Source organism: Xenia sp. Carnegie-2017, unplaced genomic scaffold, assembly GCF_021976095.1.
Source record: "Xenia sp. Carnegie-2017 unplaced genomic scaffold, XeniaSp_v1 HiC_scaffold_22, whole genome shotgun sequence".
NCBI lineage: Eukaryota > Metazoa > Cnidaria > Anthozoa > Malacalcyonacea > Xeniidae > Xenia > Xenia sp. Carnegie-2017.
Window position 1 is genome coordinate 12799181 of NW_025813485.1, and position 20207 is coordinate 12819387.

The 20207-nt window shown below is 35.0% G+C and overlaps 2 protein-coding genes and 2 long non-coding RNA genes across 5 annotated transcripts; 3 read left to right on the plus strand and 1 right to left on the minus strand.

Moving 5' to 3' along the window:
* The first annotated feature begins 3563 nt into the window (after positions 1-3563).
* Positions 3564-5153, plus strand: LOC124446169. Of its 2 annotated transcripts, none has more exons than XR_006948358.1 (3): positions 3564-4095; positions 4165-4316; positions 4541-5153. It is a non-coding gene; the product is annotated as an uncharacterized LOC124446169 (long non-coding RNA). The 2 variants fall into 2 exon arrangements; XR_006948359.1 differs by having other exon boundaries at positions 4170-4316.
* Positions 5154-6110: 957 nt separating this feature from the next.
* LOC124445145 lies at positions 6111-15880 on the minus strand. Its single transcript, XM_046995852.1, has 16 exons — positions 15713-15880; positions 15485-15644; positions 14593-15285; positions 14226-14397; positions 13641-13741; positions 13486-13567; positions 12158-12303; positions 11454-11726; positions 10796-10926; positions 10567-10726; positions 9773-10465; positions 9444-9615; positions 8871-8971; positions 8714-8795; positions 7061-7206; positions 6111-6684 (listed from the first exon to the last, which is right to left on the minus strand). Exons 1-16 carry the CDS (start codon positions 15847-15849, stop codon positions 6406-6408), a joined length of 3528 nt encoding a protein of 1175 aa, XP_046851808.1. The 5' UTR covers positions 15850-15880; the 3' UTR covers positions 6111-6405.
* Positions 7250-8158, plus strand: LOC124446170. Its single transcript, XR_006948360.1, has 3 exons — positions 7250-7376; positions 7895-7964; positions 8035-8158. It is a non-coding gene; the product is annotated as an uncharacterized LOC124446170 (long non-coding RNA).
* Positions 15881-16787: 907 nt separating the features above from the next.
* LOC124445743 (GTP-binding protein SAR2-like) lies at positions 16788-19967 on the plus strand. The gene is made up of 8 exons (XM_046996489.1): positions 16788-16969; positions 17093-17173; positions 17250-17369; positions 17503-17568; positions 17652-17755; positions 18796-18933; positions 19594-19675; positions 19770-19967. Exons 2-8 carry the CDS (start codon positions 17119-17121, stop codon positions 19796-19798), a joined length of 594 nt encoding a protein of 197 aa, XP_046852445.1. The 5' UTR covers positions 16788-16969; positions 17093-17118; the 3' UTR covers positions 19799-19967.
* The last annotated feature ends 240 nt before the right edge of the window (positions 19968-20207 follow it).

Below are 20207 nucleotides of genomic sequence, written 5' to 3' on the forward strand. Positions count from 1 at the left end.
TCGCTCGCCAGACGTGGCGAAGCTGTCAATTTTTATCGAGTTTTGCATCCATCTTGTATCATGATCAAGGCATCCAAGCTAAACTCTCCTGATTTGAGTTGAGTTTACCTCCCAAAAATGGGGCATAATTTGTTCATGTTTTTTTTTGAAAAGATGAAGGGAAAGTTTACAACAGAGTTGTGTTGAAATTGAATGCAGTGCCATGCAAAATTAATGAGAACTATGGTATATGTTGTATAATAAAAATAACTGAACTGTTAAACTGTTTGCCTGCTCAATTTGACTGACTGTATGGTGTAGACAATTATAATGAGATTGGAAAGTTGGATTTATGCTAACAATTTTAAAGTACTACTTAGCGTTTCTGTAAATGAAGTATTTATTGTTATAGTAAACAGGTTAATACTTCAAAACCAAGATGAAAGTAGTGTGTTGAACAATGTGCTAAGATTTGTTTCTACCTTGGAATTTTTGTTCAACAGTAGCTTATGATTATATCATTAATATGCATGAAAAATTAAACATATCATTGTCTCATCTCATTAAATCCATAATTGGTATGATTCCAGGTGATCCACAAATTCACATCGGATGCATTGGTTACAATGAAGTTGAATGTAGAGGAAGCAAAAATAGATGGCAAAGAAATTCTTTGTGTCTTATGAAGAATTAGTAGAAATCAATAAAAAGAATTCTTTAAACAAATTGTAAACAAATTTAAATTTGCTCATGGTCAAGCAACCTAGTCAAAGAAGCAAAGTCTGTCTTCAACATGCGACCTTTCCAATTATTTAGTTTCTTTGTACAAAATACTATTTTTGAGAAACTTGATTTGTAAGTCTTTCATTAATATTTTTACCAAGAGATAAAAGGAACTAATTCAAAGGCTTGATGTAAAATACAAAGATTTAACAAGTTGTTTATCATTTAATTCCCAAATGTTAGTTTGTACATATAAATAATTAGTATTGGTAGCTGTAAGTTGTTTAAGCAAAACAGAAGAGTAGTAGTGCTCGAAGGGGTTAGCATTTTTGAAAAATTATATCTTGTTCTTGACATATATTACACAATTCCAAAAAACTGTAAGTAATGCACAATAATATCTATAGAACTTGATAAATTTCTTTGAACACCTACACTGTCAAATAACTATTTTGCCTTCATGCAGCAATAGACAGTGTTTTTGTCAGAGAAACCAATGCACTTTAGTTTCCAAGTTTGTAATTTCAATGGAAAATTAATGTAGTTCTGTTCAGTAATAGATCCAAGATTCTGCCAAGCTGTTTACAAAATACAAATTACCAAGCAACAGTGTCATGGTGTTTTGAATTTTTTTCTTTTTTGTAGCTCTTCTAGTTCAACATACTTTATGAGTTTTCAGTAGATTTATCAGGTAATGACAATACACTTATGATACTTATCCATGGGAAATTTTTAGTTGACTTATGTCGTAGGACTGAAGCAAACATTTTCTCGCTTCCTTAGGAGCATTTTTACACAGATTTATCCATTTGAAGCAAGAAAAATAGGTGCACCAAACGGTTTACAAACAGTCAAACACACAAAAGCATGAAATAATGTATAAGTTTGACGAGATTGACAGGTCTAGTAAAGAATGCCGTTTGATTTTCACTTTTAAAAGGCTAAAATGTCATAAAATAACTTAAATGTTACATCCAAAATATGCTTTTCTCTACCGTCGATCTTCTTTATTTTGATGTGTGTCTGTACTGTGTTTTTCACGCAATGCTGAAGCATTATTTTCACATGATATGCTGTCGGTATCGTAATTGTTTTTTTTTCTCACTTGTTTTCGTTCATACAAACAGTATTGGAAATCAGGAGGGAGTGAATATTGAAAAAAATTTTTAAAGTGGAAGTTTTGACCACCAAAATCCGCCATCACCGCCATGTTTTTGACCACGGGGTCCCAGTGAACTCCATATATATATATATCTGGAATGATAACGACAATACATTTTATAGATATAAAATTGAAGCCAAAGTCCTAGTCTCTTGCGCGGCTTGTACGTCAGTTCCAGTCCTTCAAAGTCGAATATTCACGCGGTTTGTACGTCAGTTTCATTCCCCTGAGTGCCAAACATACACGGCCAATATAAATTTGAATACAAATTGCAAAAGCATAACATATAAACAACATCCACCACAAACAACACACGAGGCCAACTCTTCGCAAAAGGTTATTTTTTACAGCTGAAACTTTACTACAGTGAGTTCGTTGTAACTTACAACTTGTAACGAGGAAAAGCCAATTGAAAACTACACTGTATTCTAAAAAGACAATACAATAGCAAATATGACGAGAAAATATTCAAGCATAAATTTTTCTTTCGTCGGAAGGTAAATTTTCAAACTGTGTCAGACAGTGTTTGTCTTTTTGTCATTTCAGTGGATTTTAAGATCTGTTTTTCCGAAGAAAAAAGAAACTTGAATATCCAGTTTCATAAAAAATATTGAGTCTATAACTCGAATTTTTACTTTTTACAGAGCGATTGTATTTTTCATCGATTTTGATAGTGCTTGAAATACTAAATGGTTGTCATCTCGATATCAATAATTGAATATCCTTAAAGACTTTGCATGTTTGTAAATGTAGATCGTCCAGGTTAGTATAGTCATTTTTTTGACTCTGAAGATGACTACCGCTAAGGTTGTCGAAAAGTCAGTCAACAACAACAAAAACAGTCCTTCTCAGGACTATACCAACCTGGAAGATCTACATTTACAAACATGTAACGATACTCCCGGGCTCAAACCATTTACCGTAAAGACTTTGATATGTGTTAAAGGAAAACCGCAGCGAAACAGCAGATCGACCAAGTTCACCTCACCTTGCTTCTCGATTTATCACTTTGATTCACTTTCCGTGAACCTTTTCAATGCAAAAATTTCGTTATTTTTACGCTCTGATCAAGATCCGAACTCTACCATTACCAAGGGACAAATGATTAAAAAAAATTAAAATGAACACGCGAGAAACTAGAGCCTGACGTGTAATGACGAATGATGACGACAAATATTATTTTGGCTTCAATTTTTGGCTTCGGTTATCATTCCAGTTATTCAAATGTCGAGTTCACTGCGGGGTCCAGGCCCCTTTGCCCCTCCAGGTCTTATAGAGCTCAATGGTCGGAACCTTTGAAGATTTTGTTGTCAACTTTTAGCCCGCAATCAGGCATCGCCGCCATGTTGGCAGCAAGATAACTCCAGCAGTTCGTAATCATTGAGTTCTATAATAACGGTTATTATAGAACTCAATGTTCGTAATAGAAAATATAGTAATGAGAAACAGTTCGGCGCGTCCTCGACAATTATATGGCTATTCCATTTTTGTTTTGTGTATGCAATGTCAAAGAAGATAATTTTGACAACTTAGGTCGAATCGCATCGTTAGAATACACGTTTTAGAGTCAAAATTTGTTATTGTGGTCTGATGCTTTTTCCAACTTGCCAACATTCAATCATGGTTATGCTTGTATTGCGAGTTACAATGAAAAGGATCATCAACTTTGTCTATGGAATTTTCCTTGTAGTAAGTTTTTACAATGTTACAAATGCTGGACTTTAATGTACTTTCGCGATCTTTTATTAGAAGAGGAAAACTCGCGATTTGCAAATTTGATGCCGTAATAAATTCGCATTCTTAAAAAAAGTTTGACCAAATATTGCAGTGGAAACTGTGAACATGTACGGAATGGCACTGGTATCATGTTAAGACTCTTCAAGATGCTCTTTCCAACATTCAGATTTTTGGTTGTGACTGAGAAACAATCCACGAAGGTGTCTTCAAGTTGCATAATGTAATTTAAATAGCACGATGAAGGAGCAGTCAGCCCACCAAAGTTGAGTTCTTTATATGCCTTGAAATAGCAAAGCAAATTACCATCATTGTTTATGTTATTTGAAGTCAAAACGTTCTTACATTGGAGACAGCTGTGGATTTTGAAAGCTTTGCTTAGCAAATATCCTGAAGCATAGACAGCAGCATTTTTGAGCAATAAATTGTTGCTAATATTTTGTTCTCGGAAGTCATTTTCACCAATCAACAGTGAGTTACTTGGAGCTTTTGCATGGGTAAGTGGCATACTAAATGGTTTGGGCTTTTTTTTGAAAATTGTGTTAGCAGAGTGTCCATATCTTTAGAACAGTTTCCTTTGGAAGAGGTCAAAAGTGAACTGAAAAAAACCTTTCGAAAAGCTCTGATAAATTGTATTGGTATGGGATTGTCATAATTACCTCCTTGCTGGCGTATTGTTCCAAAAAAATTCTCTAGAGCATCTGTGTTTAATCTTCTGGTAAGCAAGAATGCAAAATTATGTGAGGCATGAAGATAGGTCCAGAGACAGATAATGGCCTTTATAGATACAAGCTATCCCTTCAGTGATTTGATTCTGCCTGTGATGTTTTTACCATCTTTTACCACTTTGATTCCCTGGATAAAGGACATTGCTTCTTTTAGAAAAGCAATGTGATTATTGCTGTTGCTTATTCCACTTCTTTGTTCTTTTGCTGATTTCAGTGTGGAACTATTGACGCAATCGAAAAGCGAATCAAATTTGAAAAGCAACTCAGCTGTACCCAAGGCTGATGGTGGTAGTGCTCCAATTGATGAATATGTGCAAATCGATGCAGCAATGGTGTGGCTGAATATTTGTGTAGCATATTTAACTTGAAAATTAATCTGAAAATTAATGCAGCGACAGCAATGTAACGAAAATAACAATATATATATATTAATAGAAGCAAGAGGACAATTTTATTTCCTTACAACGTAATCAACACATTAAATTATCTAAAACATGACAAATATAAGGAACATATAGTTAAGAGCATCTGGAAGTTAGCTACAACCATACAATATAAGAATTTTCCCAACACAATATGGCATTGGCATTAAATACAATTGCACAAGTTTGCAATTTCTCAATGAACATTTATCGAGTGTTCGGGATATGACTAAATTTGTCTGAATTCTAAAGCACCAAATCCAATGTCATACGAAATATCTTTTTTAGTGTAGCCCGTCCGTTGATAAATTTCGCATTGTTCCTTCTTGTTTCTGATTTAAAGACGTTCGTTAAGCGCTTCTCCGCTTCCGTTCTTTACAAATAAATAAATACGAATAACCTTGACCACACGGCCACGGCACAGCATTTCTCGACGATTGTACTTTTTTTAAAATTTCGTTTTCCACCTGGCAAATCTACAAGCACAGTATTTTATACGCAAATTGCAGTTGCATCGTTGAATTACGTCATGCGATGCAAGGCTCGTCATGCGTCATTTGCATTAAAAATAGCTTCAATTCATTTTGCCATAGATGTAATGAGACTTTTCCAATATGTTTTTCTAACATGTAGAAGAAACAGTTCACAGTTTGTCATTGCTGCTAGTTGATGTTTTACTGTTTATCGTTTTTTGACTCGTCCAATAATTGGCGTACAATGGGATGAAAATCGTGAAATTTTGGAGAAATCCCGTAAGTTTCAATTTGCTCGGATTTTCTTTGCTCCCATAACAAATTTTGCACCACTTTGAGATGGTTATTGTGTATCAAGACAAATCCTATCCTGAATAACCTTATGCAACATGGTACCGAGTAACTTTGTGGAATGATATTGTTTTTCTTCAGGACTTCCTTTTATTCTGTTAAGATTTCTAACGCCTTCATAACTAAAGCAACATCAGAGTAAGATTTGATTGTTATCACCAACATGCTTCATCATTTTGCACTTGAGACAATTTGAAAATCTTTCAGCAGGCCATCTTAACTTCTCATGCACGTATACTCACTTATTACTTCCACACATTTCACTGAAACTTCGACTCCATGGTAAAAAGTATTTTTTTCAGTTTTCTATGCACTAAATTTTGTACTTTTCCTCGCTTACATAACCTACTAGACAATATTGTATATACGATACTGTATGATATTCAATGCCTCGGGTCGTTTTGTAAAATCACTAGCGGGAGTTTCAAGGGCAAAGAAATGGCGTGAATGTATACCTAAACAACCGCTTCAGCAATCAAATTAAATGGCGTCTTCTGGCTAGACTCTTTTCAACAACAAAATACTTCCAAATGACTTATTTTGGCTGTAAACATAGAAAGTAATATTGTAAAAGTACATGTACTCAAAAGAAAATTCGTCCCTTTTTCAATCTAGTATAACTTACATTAAAATTGACATTGAATGAGTTTCTTTCGTAATTTCCTATATGTATTCCGTCGATTACATTCATTGTGTTTCTTTTTCCCTATCGTACGTACGTCACGTGAATAAATATTGAATAAGAAATTAATTATTCTTTCAGAATATAAAAATACTAAAATTGATTAAATATCCTATTGACTTATTCGCTTTGCGAGTAGCTAAATCAAAGATTACGTTGTTGTTTGATCACCATCTCTCAACATCCTTCTCAAAATTTTCCCGCTTGCTGACTTAGGAATAACATCAACAAATTCTACACCACCACGAAGTTTCTTGTAAGCCGCTACGTTCTCTTCCACAAAAGTCTGCACCTCTTGTTCATTCAAATCTTTTGCCACTATAAATGCTTTAGGTAGTTCACCACACTCTTCGTCTGCTATGCCAATAACAGCAGCATCTTCAATCTTCGGATGAGAGATAAGCAGAGCTTCTAATTCGGCCGGTGCAACCTGCAACATGCATGGCATACAGACTAAAGCTACAGACTCAATACTTCCTGGTTATATAGCTTTGAGATACTTAAGCTCGGTAAACCAGCAATAAAGTTGTGTTGTACACGCATATAATTAATGAAAGAATTTTCCCGTGAAACGCGTGGACAGTGATTTTCCTAACGCAGGTACATCAAAATGATAGAAAATTTACATTTCTTATAATACATACACGCCATTGTGCGTGGTATTCACACCGTTTCATCACAATGAGTCACCTAATTATATATAACCAGTTTTATTTATTGTTATATTATGTCAATAAAAAATACGACATCTACGCACAGTTACATCCTGGTTACATAAACACACGAAATGTTCGGGTTTGACTAACCTGCATACCCTTGTATTTGATCAGTTCTTTGCATCGATCCACAACGAAAACAACTTCGTCGTCATTGTAGTATCCTATATCGCCAGTTCGAAGCCATCCTTCAGAGTCAATGGTTTCTTCGGTTGCTTTTGGATTGTTGTAATACCCTAACATCAAAAAATATTCTTGACGGACATCATTGATTGACTAGCACCCAGACTTCCTTCCTTAATACAATTTTGAAAAAAATATGCACAATATGGAAGAAAATGACGAGCTTCTAACTCATAAGTACATTTTACATTTGATAAGCAGGTGTAGATCTGGTTTTCTCCAGGTGAGTTTAATCCATTATTTTGGCAAATCATAAAATTCTATGTAGTTGGTAAATAACATATGGGAGTACACGTAAAAAACGAAACACCAAGTTCAAACAAGTGAAGTTGCGGTCAGTTGCAAAAAAAAGCAAGCAAATATTTGACATCTGTCTAAGTGAGAATTAACTTTGTTACTAGTTTCAAAGCTGTTTTATCACACATAAGAAAAATAGGCTACAAAAGGATAGGGCCTTTTCAGTTTTAAATATGAGATACATCGCTCAAAAATTGTGCTAGTCAAAATTGCTTGGTATGTACGCAGGAACAGTGCATACGTTAAAAGCGCATAACATGCAAATTTTACCATGTAATTGATTTAATTGTAGAAGAGATTTAAAAGATTGCACAAATTATACACGATAGAAAATAGAAAAACAAACAAAAAGGAGACAAAACATTGCATATACTGCCTAAATATTGTTGACCTGGGTTCAATCATTAGTTTTATTTGTCAGCTATATGAATTGAACTTTTTTAGTTTTTGCTTGAAATTTATGCTAAAGAGAGAAAATTTATTCCAAAATTGAACTCTGTCTAAAACGTATAAGGTAAGGACGCTCGGACCTAATTGCAATTCAAGTTTCGTTTGGACTAAAATACACCAATTGTTATTTATAGAGATCGAAGTTTCTGAAGTTGTTCCGAAGTTTGTTCGTTGGATGTATGTACAATGATTACAATGATTGAATTGATTATTTCTACAGTTGTATATATTTTTAAAAACATTTGTAAAATTGTAGAATTCTGTAGAAAATGTAACAGCAGCGCGTATGTGGTTTTTAATGAAATTATCTCATTCTCGGTTTTCTCTACACCAACGGTAAAAAACTACTAAAAAAAAGTGTATTGTGCAGCGATAAACGTGAAAGCTGCTGCAGAAGTAAAATGTATAACTTATGAAGTATATGAACTTCAATGTACTTCCAAAACACTACGTAGAAGAGTGGTCAATTGCGCACGCGCAGCAGTTATCGCCGCATTACTTACTTGGTATGCGCAAACATGATATATCTATTACGCAAGTCTCAAATCAACATCATTTTCGATATGAAACAAAGGTTCCATTGTTTATAGATGAAATTGCATTCATTCATTGATGTATCAGAAAAATGAGCGACGGAAATTTCATTTAAACCCTCTGCTGCTCACCATGTATGATTTCACGCTTCTAAAGTTTAAATAACTCTCTACAATTATATTTCTGAACCCCACAGCAAGAAACCACCATTTTATGTGTGGAAATTACATAATTTAGCAGGTAATTATTTATTCAACAGTATGAAATAATACACGTTACCTTTCATTATCTGCGGTCCTCTAGCACATATTTCACCCGTTTGATTTGCACCCAAAACTTCTTCAGTATCCAAATCAATCACCTGATAGGATAACAAGTTATGATTATTAAAAAAGTTGCACAATATATTACAAAAAAGGTCACTTCAATTGACAACCTTTAATTCAGTGTTCGGGAATATTTCTCCTGAAGAGCCATGAACTATCCGACCCGAAAAAGACATTACGATTCCGGGAGAACTTTCAGTTAAACCATATCCTAAAATATGTAATATTCAAAGAATAATTAGAGCATTTCAAAGAATAATTAGAGCATTTCGGTCAAAGTGAAAACATACATATATATTGCAAATTTACAATGTTATCTAAGATAAAGCCTTTTTAGAATTCATTTACCTCTATCATTGCAATTAACATAAAACTTAAAGTTGTAATGAAAATATCTATGATAAGCGCTCTTAACAAATGTTTAATAAAAATGACCTTAATCTCTTAAAAAGTATTGAAATGATATCATCCAAATAACGTAATGAATAAGATTTATGCTTTTACATTCATTAATATGTTCTTATAAGATATGTTGTGAAAATGCTTTAGTGGGTACAAAAACACACAGAATATTTAAGAGCCAGGATAAATTATAAGCTAGACAGTCAAATTTTAAAAGTTGACAAAAAAAACAGATTAAACACCAATAGTTTTCATGTAACATCACATAACTTATGCCTTACCTTGTTTGATATAAATATTAGTTAAGCGCCTTTCCAAAGCAAATTGCAAGTCTTTAGATAGAGGTGCAGCACCACACAAAATAGATTTCACAGATGACAAATCATACTTATCAACCAGAGGACTTTTGGCAAGAAACAAAACTAATGGAGGGACCAACACCAATCTCTCCACCTTAAACAGAAAAGATAATTTAGCTGTGACTAGTACACCAGTGAAAGGGATTAAGCCAGTCCTGGCGTGTAAGATATGACAAAAATGGTCCATGAATATTTCAGATTTGAAAGTTGAGGTGTGATCTAAGACAAAAAATACAAAACAGATTGCTTACCTTGTAATTTTGAATTGTTTCTAAAAATAATTCTGCTTCAAACCTTGGCAAAGTGACTACAGTTGCACCTCCATACAAAGATGCACCCAAATTTATATTGAAACCAAAGATATGGAAAAATGGTAGGACAGCAAGCACTTTTTCATCAAGAAATGCTTCATAATATCCTGGCATATTGCAGCCTTGTTGTATGTTTGCGGACAGGTTGAAATGTGTTAACATGACACCTTTTGGCAGCCCTGTTGTGCCGCTGGAAAATGGTAACATTGCTACATCTTCTTTTGGAGATATGTCAATTACATCAGGATAATATGATCCATCATCTTCAAAAAGCTCCTGGATTGATAAAACGCCTTCTGCTTCCCCAACAACTAACAACTCCATTAATCCAGTAAGATTGGCGGCCTCTTTTGCTTTTACAACAAGATCAGGAACCGTCACAAGAAATTTGGAATTTGTAGCTTTTAGCTGATGAGAAATTTCATTAACGGTGGCTAAAGGTGATAAGGTAGTCACCACACCACCTAAAGATAGTACAGATAGATAGATGATTGGAAATTCAATCACATTTGGACAACATGTGGCCAACACATCATTCTTTTTAAAGCCAAGTCTAGTCAATGCAGATCCCAATTTCAAAGCTTTCTCCTGTATTTCTGAGAACAAGTATTTGTTTCCAGTAATTCCATCAACCTAATCAATGAAAGCCAGAAATGTCATTCATTTGTTGGATCATGTCTGAATCGCTCGTGATCGATCTGCTAATGTTGATGCGTTACATAGTTTATACTTACAATGGCTGTTCGTGTCCCAAATGTATCAAATTTCTTGAACAAAAATTCTGGAAGGGATTTATCGTCAACAAGATCCACATCCGGACTTTTGCTCCTAATAATATTTGGAACGCTGGAGAAATTGCTTCCATAGAGACAGCCTGTGCTATTTATGCTCGCCCTAAAACAAGAATGTCGGTAAATTATCTTGACTATAAAATTAGACAATGACATCTTTCAACTTTTTTACCTCTGCTCGTTGTAAATGGTATCTAGTACCTTCAAAATACGACAGTGACTTATGCAGGATGTCACTCTAGGTACTTTCGTAAATACATATCGACTACTAATCAGTATTACAGAAGCCATGGTTTTTAGGTATATTTATAGCTAGCCAATTGTTGTCGTGAAAAGAGCATGCGTGATGCGTCGTCCAAGAAATTCATAAATTAAAACTACACAGTTACCTAATACCCAGACTCAGCTGTATTCCAATTGGTTTTTCCGGTTCTTAAAGTAATACGTTGTTCAAATATTCCAAGGCATCAAGATGAGACAACGCACTACCCAACACGAATCCACACTTTCATTATTTATTAACGTCATAACATTCTTCATTGGTTTTGAGTTCTGAAAACGGGTCGTAAATGAAGGGGCATAACTATCTGAAGGGTGTGTGACTCTCCCCTTCCACTTTACCAATGCTGACAGTTATTTTATTCATAAAAATCAAACTAATATAAATATATGTATACAAATAAAATTCATGAAGAGAACGGACTACACTACAGTCGCCTGTTTGCCCATAAACTACGATAGGTCAAGCTTATTACACACATCAAACAATTTTTCTTGATTTTCAAGGCAACCACATTGACTTGTACACTTTAAGAGTAAATCAAAGATTACGCTGATTGATCACCATCTCTCAACATTCTTCTCAAAATCTTCCCGCTTGCTGACTTAGGAATAACATCAACAAATTCTACACCACCACGAAGTTTCTTGTAAGCTGCTACGTTCTTTTCCACAAAAGTCTGCACCTCTTGTTCATTCAAATCTTTTGCCACTATAAATGCTTTAGGTAGTTCACCACACTCTTCGTCTGCTATGCCAACAACAGCAGCATCTTCAATCTTCGGATGAGAGACAAGCAGAGCTTCTAATTCTGCCGGTGCAATCTGCAAAATGCATGGTATCCATATTAAAGCTACAGACTCAATACTTCCGGTAATATAGCTTTGACCAAAAACCTTTTTCAGGCGAAAAATTAAAAAAATACATGATAAAACATGCACACGCCAAAAAACGTCATCTTGTAAACTCAGAATTTGATCATCTTCTAAATTCAAGTTGTAAACTCATCATCCCGTAAATTCAAGATTCTCTTGCTATAATAACTCGAATCTTGAGCAGCAATAAAGTTGTGTTTTACATGCATATAATTACTGAAAGAATTTTCCCGTGAAAAGCGTACACAGAGATCTTCCTAATGCAAGTATCCAAAACAATGAGCCATCTACATTAATTATATCCAGTTTTATGGATGTTACATTATTTATACCAATAAAAAATATGACATCAACACACGAAATGTTCGGGTTTGACTAACCTGCATACCCTTGTATTTGATCAGTTCTTTGCACCGATCCACAACGAAAACAACTTCGTCGTCATTGTAGTATCCTATATCGCCAGTTCTAAGCCATCCTTCAGAGTCAATGGTTTCTTCGGTTGCTTTTGGATTGTTGTAATACCCTAACGTTAAAAAATATCCAGACTTAATAAAACAGTGGAAAAAATGTGTGCCAGTTAGAAGAAAAAAACGAGCATCTAACTTGTAATTACATTTAATTATCGATAAGCAGTTGTAGATCTGGTTTCCTCCAGGTGAGTTTAATCTATTATTTTGGCGAATCATAGAATTCTACGTAGTTGGTAAAATACATGTGGGAGTACACGTAAAAAACGAAACGCCAATAGTTCAAACAAGTGGAGTTGCGGTCAGTTGCAAGATATAGATGAAAAAATGAGGAAATGCTTGATATCAGTCTAAAGGCTCTTTTCCATTCGTCGCAAAACGTACTCGCAAGCTCGCTGCGAGTGCCTGCGAGTTACTCGCAGCGAGCTTACCATGACTTGCAGCATAGTTAAATTAATTGAACAAATTTTTTTGATCGCGCGAACAGACTCGCAAGCTCGCAGCGAGAGCATTTTGCGATGAGTGGAAAAGAGCCTTTAGGATTGACTTAGTGATAGCGAATGAATATGAGATATGTGGCTCAAAAAATGAGCTAGTTAATATCGGTTGGTACATAGTTACACAGGGCATAAGATACAAATTTTACCTTGCAATTCATTCAATTATAGAAAAATGCCTGGTGAAAAGATTGTACAAATTCTACAGGATAGAAAATAGGGAAAACAAACAAAAAGGAGACAAAAATATTGCAAATTTTTATATGCTTTGGTCGCAATGCAAGCAGTATACATTCCAAGCAGCAGTATACAATTATCTATTCTCTCAAAATCAAGTTGCATTTGACCAAGACTCGAAGGTTCTGAAGTCGTTCTGAAGTTTGCTCGTTTGGATGCGCAATTGGTAATTGATTTCCTCGAAAGACAATTTGATGATTTTTACCGTTGTATATTTCTGAAAACATTCGTAGAATTGTAGAATGAAGAAAACATCAAGGTGGCGAGATATGATTTTCAATATATTATTTTGTCGTGTTCTTAGTATTCTCTACACGAACGACAAAACACTCGTCACTAAAACTTGAAATCTTACAGTGATGCAACATCTATTAGATACATATCTATTTGACAAGTCGAATGCAAATCAAGGTCTTTCAATATGAAACAAAGTTTCATCATTCAATGTGCGGAAATTACATAATTTACCAGGTAATTTCAACCGTATGAAATAATTAACGTTACCTTTCATTATCTGTGGTCCTCTAGAACATATTTCACCCGTTTGATTTGCACCCAAAACTTCTCCTGTATATAAATCAGTGACCTTATAGGCATACAAGATTTGATTGTTAAAAAATTGCACAGTAAATTACAAAAAGGTCACTTCAATTGGCTACCTTTAATTCAGTGTTCGGTAATACTTCTCCAGAAGAACCGTGAACGATCCTATCCGAAAAAGATATCACAATTGCGGGAGAACTTTCTGTTAAACCGTATCCTAAAATGAGAAATATTCAAAGATTAATGAGAGAATTTGAGATGGCTGCGCTTATATAAACGTATATAGCAAATTAATAGCGTTCTCTAAGATAAAATCTAATCCAACCGTGTTTTTGTAATTCTGTTACTTGATACTGGCATATACCACTAGCATAAAAGCTGTAATGTAGTACTTTTCCCATGTATGTACATTATGCAATAAAAACGACCTTAAAAAAACGTTAAAATAACATTATCAAAATGACGTTAAACTGTCTATTTCTTTTTTTAGACGAGAATAATCGAAAAGATTTCCAGCTACACAATTCATTAAATTATGCTCTTATAAGTCATGCTTCTAGAACGCTAACTTGAGTACCAAATCACACAGAAGATATAAGATCCAGGATTAAATAAATATAAACTAGACAAACCAAAATTAGACATAAAAATAGATTAAACACCACTAGCTTTGATGCAACATCGCGAAAATTATACTTTACCTTGTTTGATATAAATATTAGTTAAGCGTTTTTCCAAGGCTAATTCCAAGTCTTCAGATAAAGGCGCAGCACCACAGCTGATACCTTTCAATGATGACAAATCATACTTATCAACCAGAGGACTTTTGGCAAGAAACAAAATCAATGGAGGGACCAACACCAATCTCTCCACCTAAAACACAACAGTCAATTTAGTTGTAACTAATATACACCATTGCAATGGTGTGATGATGTTTTAAATTAAGCCAATCACAGCACATTGAGATTGGTACGTATCAACTAATGTAATATATGACAAAAATGAGCATATTTACTTAGTTTTGTTAGTGTGTATGGCATAACAAGAAATACAAAACAGATTGCTTACCTTGTAATTTTGAATTGTTTCTAAAAATAATTTTGGTTCAAACTTGGGCAAAGTGACTACAGTTGCACCTCCATATAAGGATGCAGCCAAATTAAGATTAAAACCTAAGATATGGAAAAATGGTAGGACAGCAAGCACTTTTTCATCAAGAAATGCTTCATAATATCCTGGCATATCGCAGCATTGTTGTATGTTTGCAGACAGGTTAAAATGTGTTAACATGACACCTTTTGGCAACCCTGTTGTGCCGCTGGAAAATGGCAACATTGCTACATCTTCTTTCGGAGATATGTCAATTACATCAGGATAATATGATCCATCATCTTCAAAAAGCTCCTGGATTGATAAAAAGCCTTCTGCTTCCCCAACAACTAACAACTCCATTAGTCCAGTAAGATTGGCGGCCTCTTTTGCTTTTACAACAAGATCAGAAACCGTCACAAGAAATTTGGAATTTGTAGCTTTCAGCTGATAAGAAATTTCATTAATGGTGGCTAAAGGCGATAAAGTGGTCACCACACCACCTAAAGATAGTACAGATAGATAGATGATTGGAAATTCAATCGCATTTGGACAAATTATTGCCAACACATAATTCTTTTTAAAGCCAAGTCTAGTCAATGCAGATCCCAATTTCCAAGCTTTCTCCTGTATTTCTGAGAACAAGTATTTGTTTCCAGTAATTCCATCAACCTAATCAACGAAAGCCAGAATTGTCATTCATGGGGTAGTACATATTTCTCATTACCAAGCAAAGGAAACTTCCAATCGACATTTGTCTGCAGAATATAAAAACATGCAATAAAACAGATTCTATGAAACTTGTTGGATCATGTCTGAATCGCTCGTGATCGATCTGCTAATGTTGATGCGTTACATAGTTTATACTTACAATGGCTGTTCGTGTCCCAAATGTATCAAATTTCTTGAACAAAAATTCTGGAAGGGATTTATCGTCAACAAGATCCACATCCGGACTTTTGCTCCTAATAATATTTGGAACGCTGGAGAAATTGCTTCCATAGAGACAGCCTGTGCTATTTATGCTCGCCCTAAAACAAGAATGTTTGAAAATTTTCTGACTATAAAATTAGACAATGACATCTTTCTATTTTTTCACCTCTGCTCGTTGTGGATGATATCTAATATCTTCAAAACACGACAGTGATTTATGCACGATTTAACTCTTGGTACTTTCATAAATATATATCGACTACTGGTCAGAACACTCCGATTTACCATCACTATAGAAGCCATGGTTGTACGTACTATGTACCCCTAGCCGATTTTTGTCGCGTAAAGAGCATGCGTGATGCGACGCCCAAGAAATTTGATAAATTAATTCTACCCCCTCCCCCCCCCCCAGGCTACCATTCTGCATTGGTTTTGAGTTTTGAAGACAGGTCGCATATGAAGGGGTATAACTGTCTGAATGGCGTAGGTATGCGACACTCCCCTTTCACTTTTGATGGCAAATTATTCCTTAAAACGTCACGTTCTGATGTTTTTATCCTACACCTACACCATTGAATCTTCTGGAGGCATTTTAAGTTCACAAACATCATCACTTAAAACAATAATTTTCACTTTCATATAAGATTTTTTTGACATCAAAATCCAATCAATGCATAAAATGCATGATTTGTTTGCGTGTTGGTCAGTGGACATAAAATTTCAATGCATAAGTTAAGACGTTTTTATCCCAAGTCTACAGGTAGCAACGTGCACTAGCTTCAAGGAAAAGATGAAAGGTTGCACTAATACCGATTAGCACCACTCGCTGTAAACTTTTTTGGTTTTTTGATCGTTTGGAGACGCTCTTGACTTGCATAAATCTGCAATTTAAACTTGGCTGACATTAGAATCAGGCAATCAGCATCCCTTCAGCGCAAAGTGTTTCAACATGCGCTGATGACTTTGATGGGCGTACTGGTCATGCCGAAGACGTCGTGTCACTACTTCCAAAACACGCTATATTTATTGATTAAAAAAGGAAGGGCCGGTCAGCCGATCATATTTTTGACTTTCACGAGTCTAATTAACGAGTCTGAAGTTGTGGAACAGAAAGTTTTACAACCAGTTTCCATAGTAAAAGCTCTTCTACTAAAAATATTTAGATATTAATTATTCAAACCGAAAAGCTGTACATCTGGAAACAACAAGACATATACGTTTATCCACGTTGAAAAACCAAAGAACTCGTCAGTTGTTGAAAGCACCTATAAGTTTGCGGTTTGACAACATGGCTTTCTATATTAATCTTCAGAAGAAAATATGCTAAACGAACAACTGCCTTTTCTTTTCTAGAAGTATTTGATAAATTGAAATATTCCATTGTGCTGAAATAAATTACTAACCACGTCGTGGAAAATAGCAAGTAAGGACCTTTTGGATATTTAAAACATTTACGACATACAACTGAGACTATTGTTAAAACCAGACCGCCTCAGTTGATGGTGTTTAGGTTGCAAAAATGGCAACTGCGTTTTGTTTTAACTAGAGATATATTGTTCAGCATCATACAGCATGCCTTCTTGGTTTAGTTGGTGGAACTGGATGAAAGACATCATGATATTTTTAGGTAAGTCCAGCGCTAATGGAAGTCCAGCACAAAAAGCTTTCGTGTGGTTAGTTATTGGCCCTTTCCGTAACTTTAGGTCTGGCAAGAAAGACAATAAAAATAGTTTTTCTTGGTTTGGATAACGCAGGCAAGACGACATTATTTCGAATGTTGAAAGACAACATGATGATACAGCACACACCAACTCTTCATCCAGGTATAAAGGAGAAGAGAAAAACGATTGATGATAAAAAGCAAACTTGAACGATTCAATGAAATTCAAATTAACTTCATGTGCACGATGTCCGTAGAAAGTATAGTAATGTAGCTTTTTTTATACACATATATAGACAGAGATGAGTTTTGCCTGGGTGGGCTAACATTTTTAGCAGTTGATGTTGGTGGTCACGAGCAAGGTAATTATTTAAAGACATTGGCTAAATTTGCGATTCATTCTGAAAGAGCTGAAATCTGAACATATAATTCATTTTCATTTTAGCTCGTCGACTTTGGCGCGATTACTACTGGGACATTGATGGTATAGTCTTCATCATTGATGCTTCGGATAAGGAAAGATTCCGCGAGGCAAAAAAGGAATTAGACGTAAGCGCATTAACTATAGACATACTTTGAATACATTTGTAAATGTAGATCGTCCAGGTTGGTATAGTCCTGAGAAGGACTGTTTTTGTTGTTGTTGACTGACGTTTTGACAACTTTAGCGGTAGTCATCTTCAGAGTCAAATGAGGACCACAAATCACTCCCGGGTTCAAACCATTTAAGTATTAAATTTTTTGAATACATTAAATTTCTTTGATGCACGAATTTCTTGTTAAAACATAAGTGACGGCATGCTTTAAAAAGAAAATTGACTTTTTGTTCACGAATTAAGTCAACTTTAGCTGTATGTGACGATGCTAGATCGTGCCCATACACAGATATAGTTGTCGTCTGCGTCATATGTTCGTGATGAAGCAATTCCATTCACGTTATCCCGTCTTGGAACTTTTCGTCTGCATAAATCTCACATTTGAAAAATTTGGTCAACATCTTTCGTGTAAAAACTACCATATCATGCATTTTAAGGAACATCACAAGACTCGTCGTTCATCACCACTTATACATTAGACAATATAGTTCTTTTCAGATTTTTTGTCAGTGGTGGAGTAGTACATGGTTCACAAATCAAAATTTTAAACTCAAATTTCTAAAATAATTGAAAAATAAAATGGGATTAATTCTATTACATACAAAAGTACCAATGGGAGTATTTTAGGGACAAAAATAGACCAATGTATGGACAAAAAAGGCTAGAACGCTAAATTTTTCCGAAAATAATTTTTTTTTATATTTTTGCAAAGTCATCCAATCTCATATCATGCGTGAATTCCGGGTCCAAATTTATCTTTTAGGACACTAAGTACTTTGTAGATTACAGATTGCCTTACATGGCAACATTAAGATTTTGTCGTGAGCTCTTTGAAATATTTGACTTTCTCCTCATTGCATTTACTATATCCACACGACGTATCTACGCCAATTTCAGCTTTTTTTTGTCATTTCGAGAATTCATTTTTTGAGCTTTTCTTCTTCTTCCAAGCTTTCTTTACGAAGTTAACTCACACATTTTAATCTTACTCAGGGATTGTTACGAGAACAGATGACAGACAAATGTCCAGTACTTATTCTTGGCAACAAAATCGACATTCCGACAGCGGCCAGCGAACAACAAATAAAGGAATACTTTAATTTAAATGCACTAGTAACAGGAAAAAACAATGTAAGTGATCGCAGGGGAATTAAACAGGGTAAATCAGAAAAACAAGAATGTGTTACTTGGGGCACATCTTAGGAAAATTATGGGTATCAAACGTGCAGTGATATTGTGCTTCTTGAAAATGGATGTGTCAAATAGTTTAAAAGAGGTGTTTTGCCCCCTCCATGTATCCCCATAAGTTGAAAGTTCTTAAGAATCATTAATTGAGATCATAAGATCATAGATGATAAGAACTAACCTTTGACACGAGTAATTACGGCAATTTTCTCGAAACATCACAAACCAATAGCTTATTCATCAAAGGGCTACCGTAGAGTATGATAAGTAGCCGCTCGTACTACTTTTGAAATTAATGGCCACAAGGGGCAGCTACTCTCGGGGGCGGCGGGCGGGAGCGGCCACTTCAGGAAGAGGAAACTTTCGAGACTTTACGGTATTTCTAAAGATAACTATCGAACATGACATTCTAAGCCATGAGCAGAATTTCCCAATGAAAAATCAAAAATGAAATTAGGTGAAGTCTTTGCACATATAAAAGCCCCTGATAACCACACAAAGTTTGTGAAGTTGGAAATACATAGTAAAGATTCTTGCCATAAACAATATCACTGTGGAAGCTCCAACGACTGCTTTTAGTAGCACTATGCATTCTGCCAATTCCAGGAAGATTTAAACGATAAAAACAAAACCAGATCAATCGACGTATTCATGTGCAGTATATTAAAGAAACAGGGATATGGTGCAGGTAACATAACTAACATGTTTTCTTCGACAAAAAATATAGTTTTGCCCAGATCTATCCATGTAATATTTTTATGGACTTTGTCCGTGTTTGGTAGGATTACGTTGGTTGGCTGAACATTTATAACCATGCCATTATTGAGAAGACAGTGTTTGATTAAGCCAATTCAAGAGATCAGTTACAAGGATCGCGAAGAGGACTGGGCCTCCCCATCATTTGGAAAACTATCGCAGTTATTTCAACAATATAATAAACTACCAGATTCTGTACATTCGTAATAAACCTTAAAAATCGAGATATTCGTGTACTTTGTATAGAAATCGGCTTCATTGCGTATATCTTTTTTTCTTGCTTTGCCTACACAGGGTCGGCCGTCATAATCCGTTTTCTCCACTTACAGGGCCAGCACGGTAGTGTCATTCTAATAATCAAAATATAACTAATCCCTTAAAACAATTAGCCAATCGAGGAACATTTCATAAACAACAAGTTAATCTACACTGCCGCCATAACTTCACACCGAAAACGTCACCAG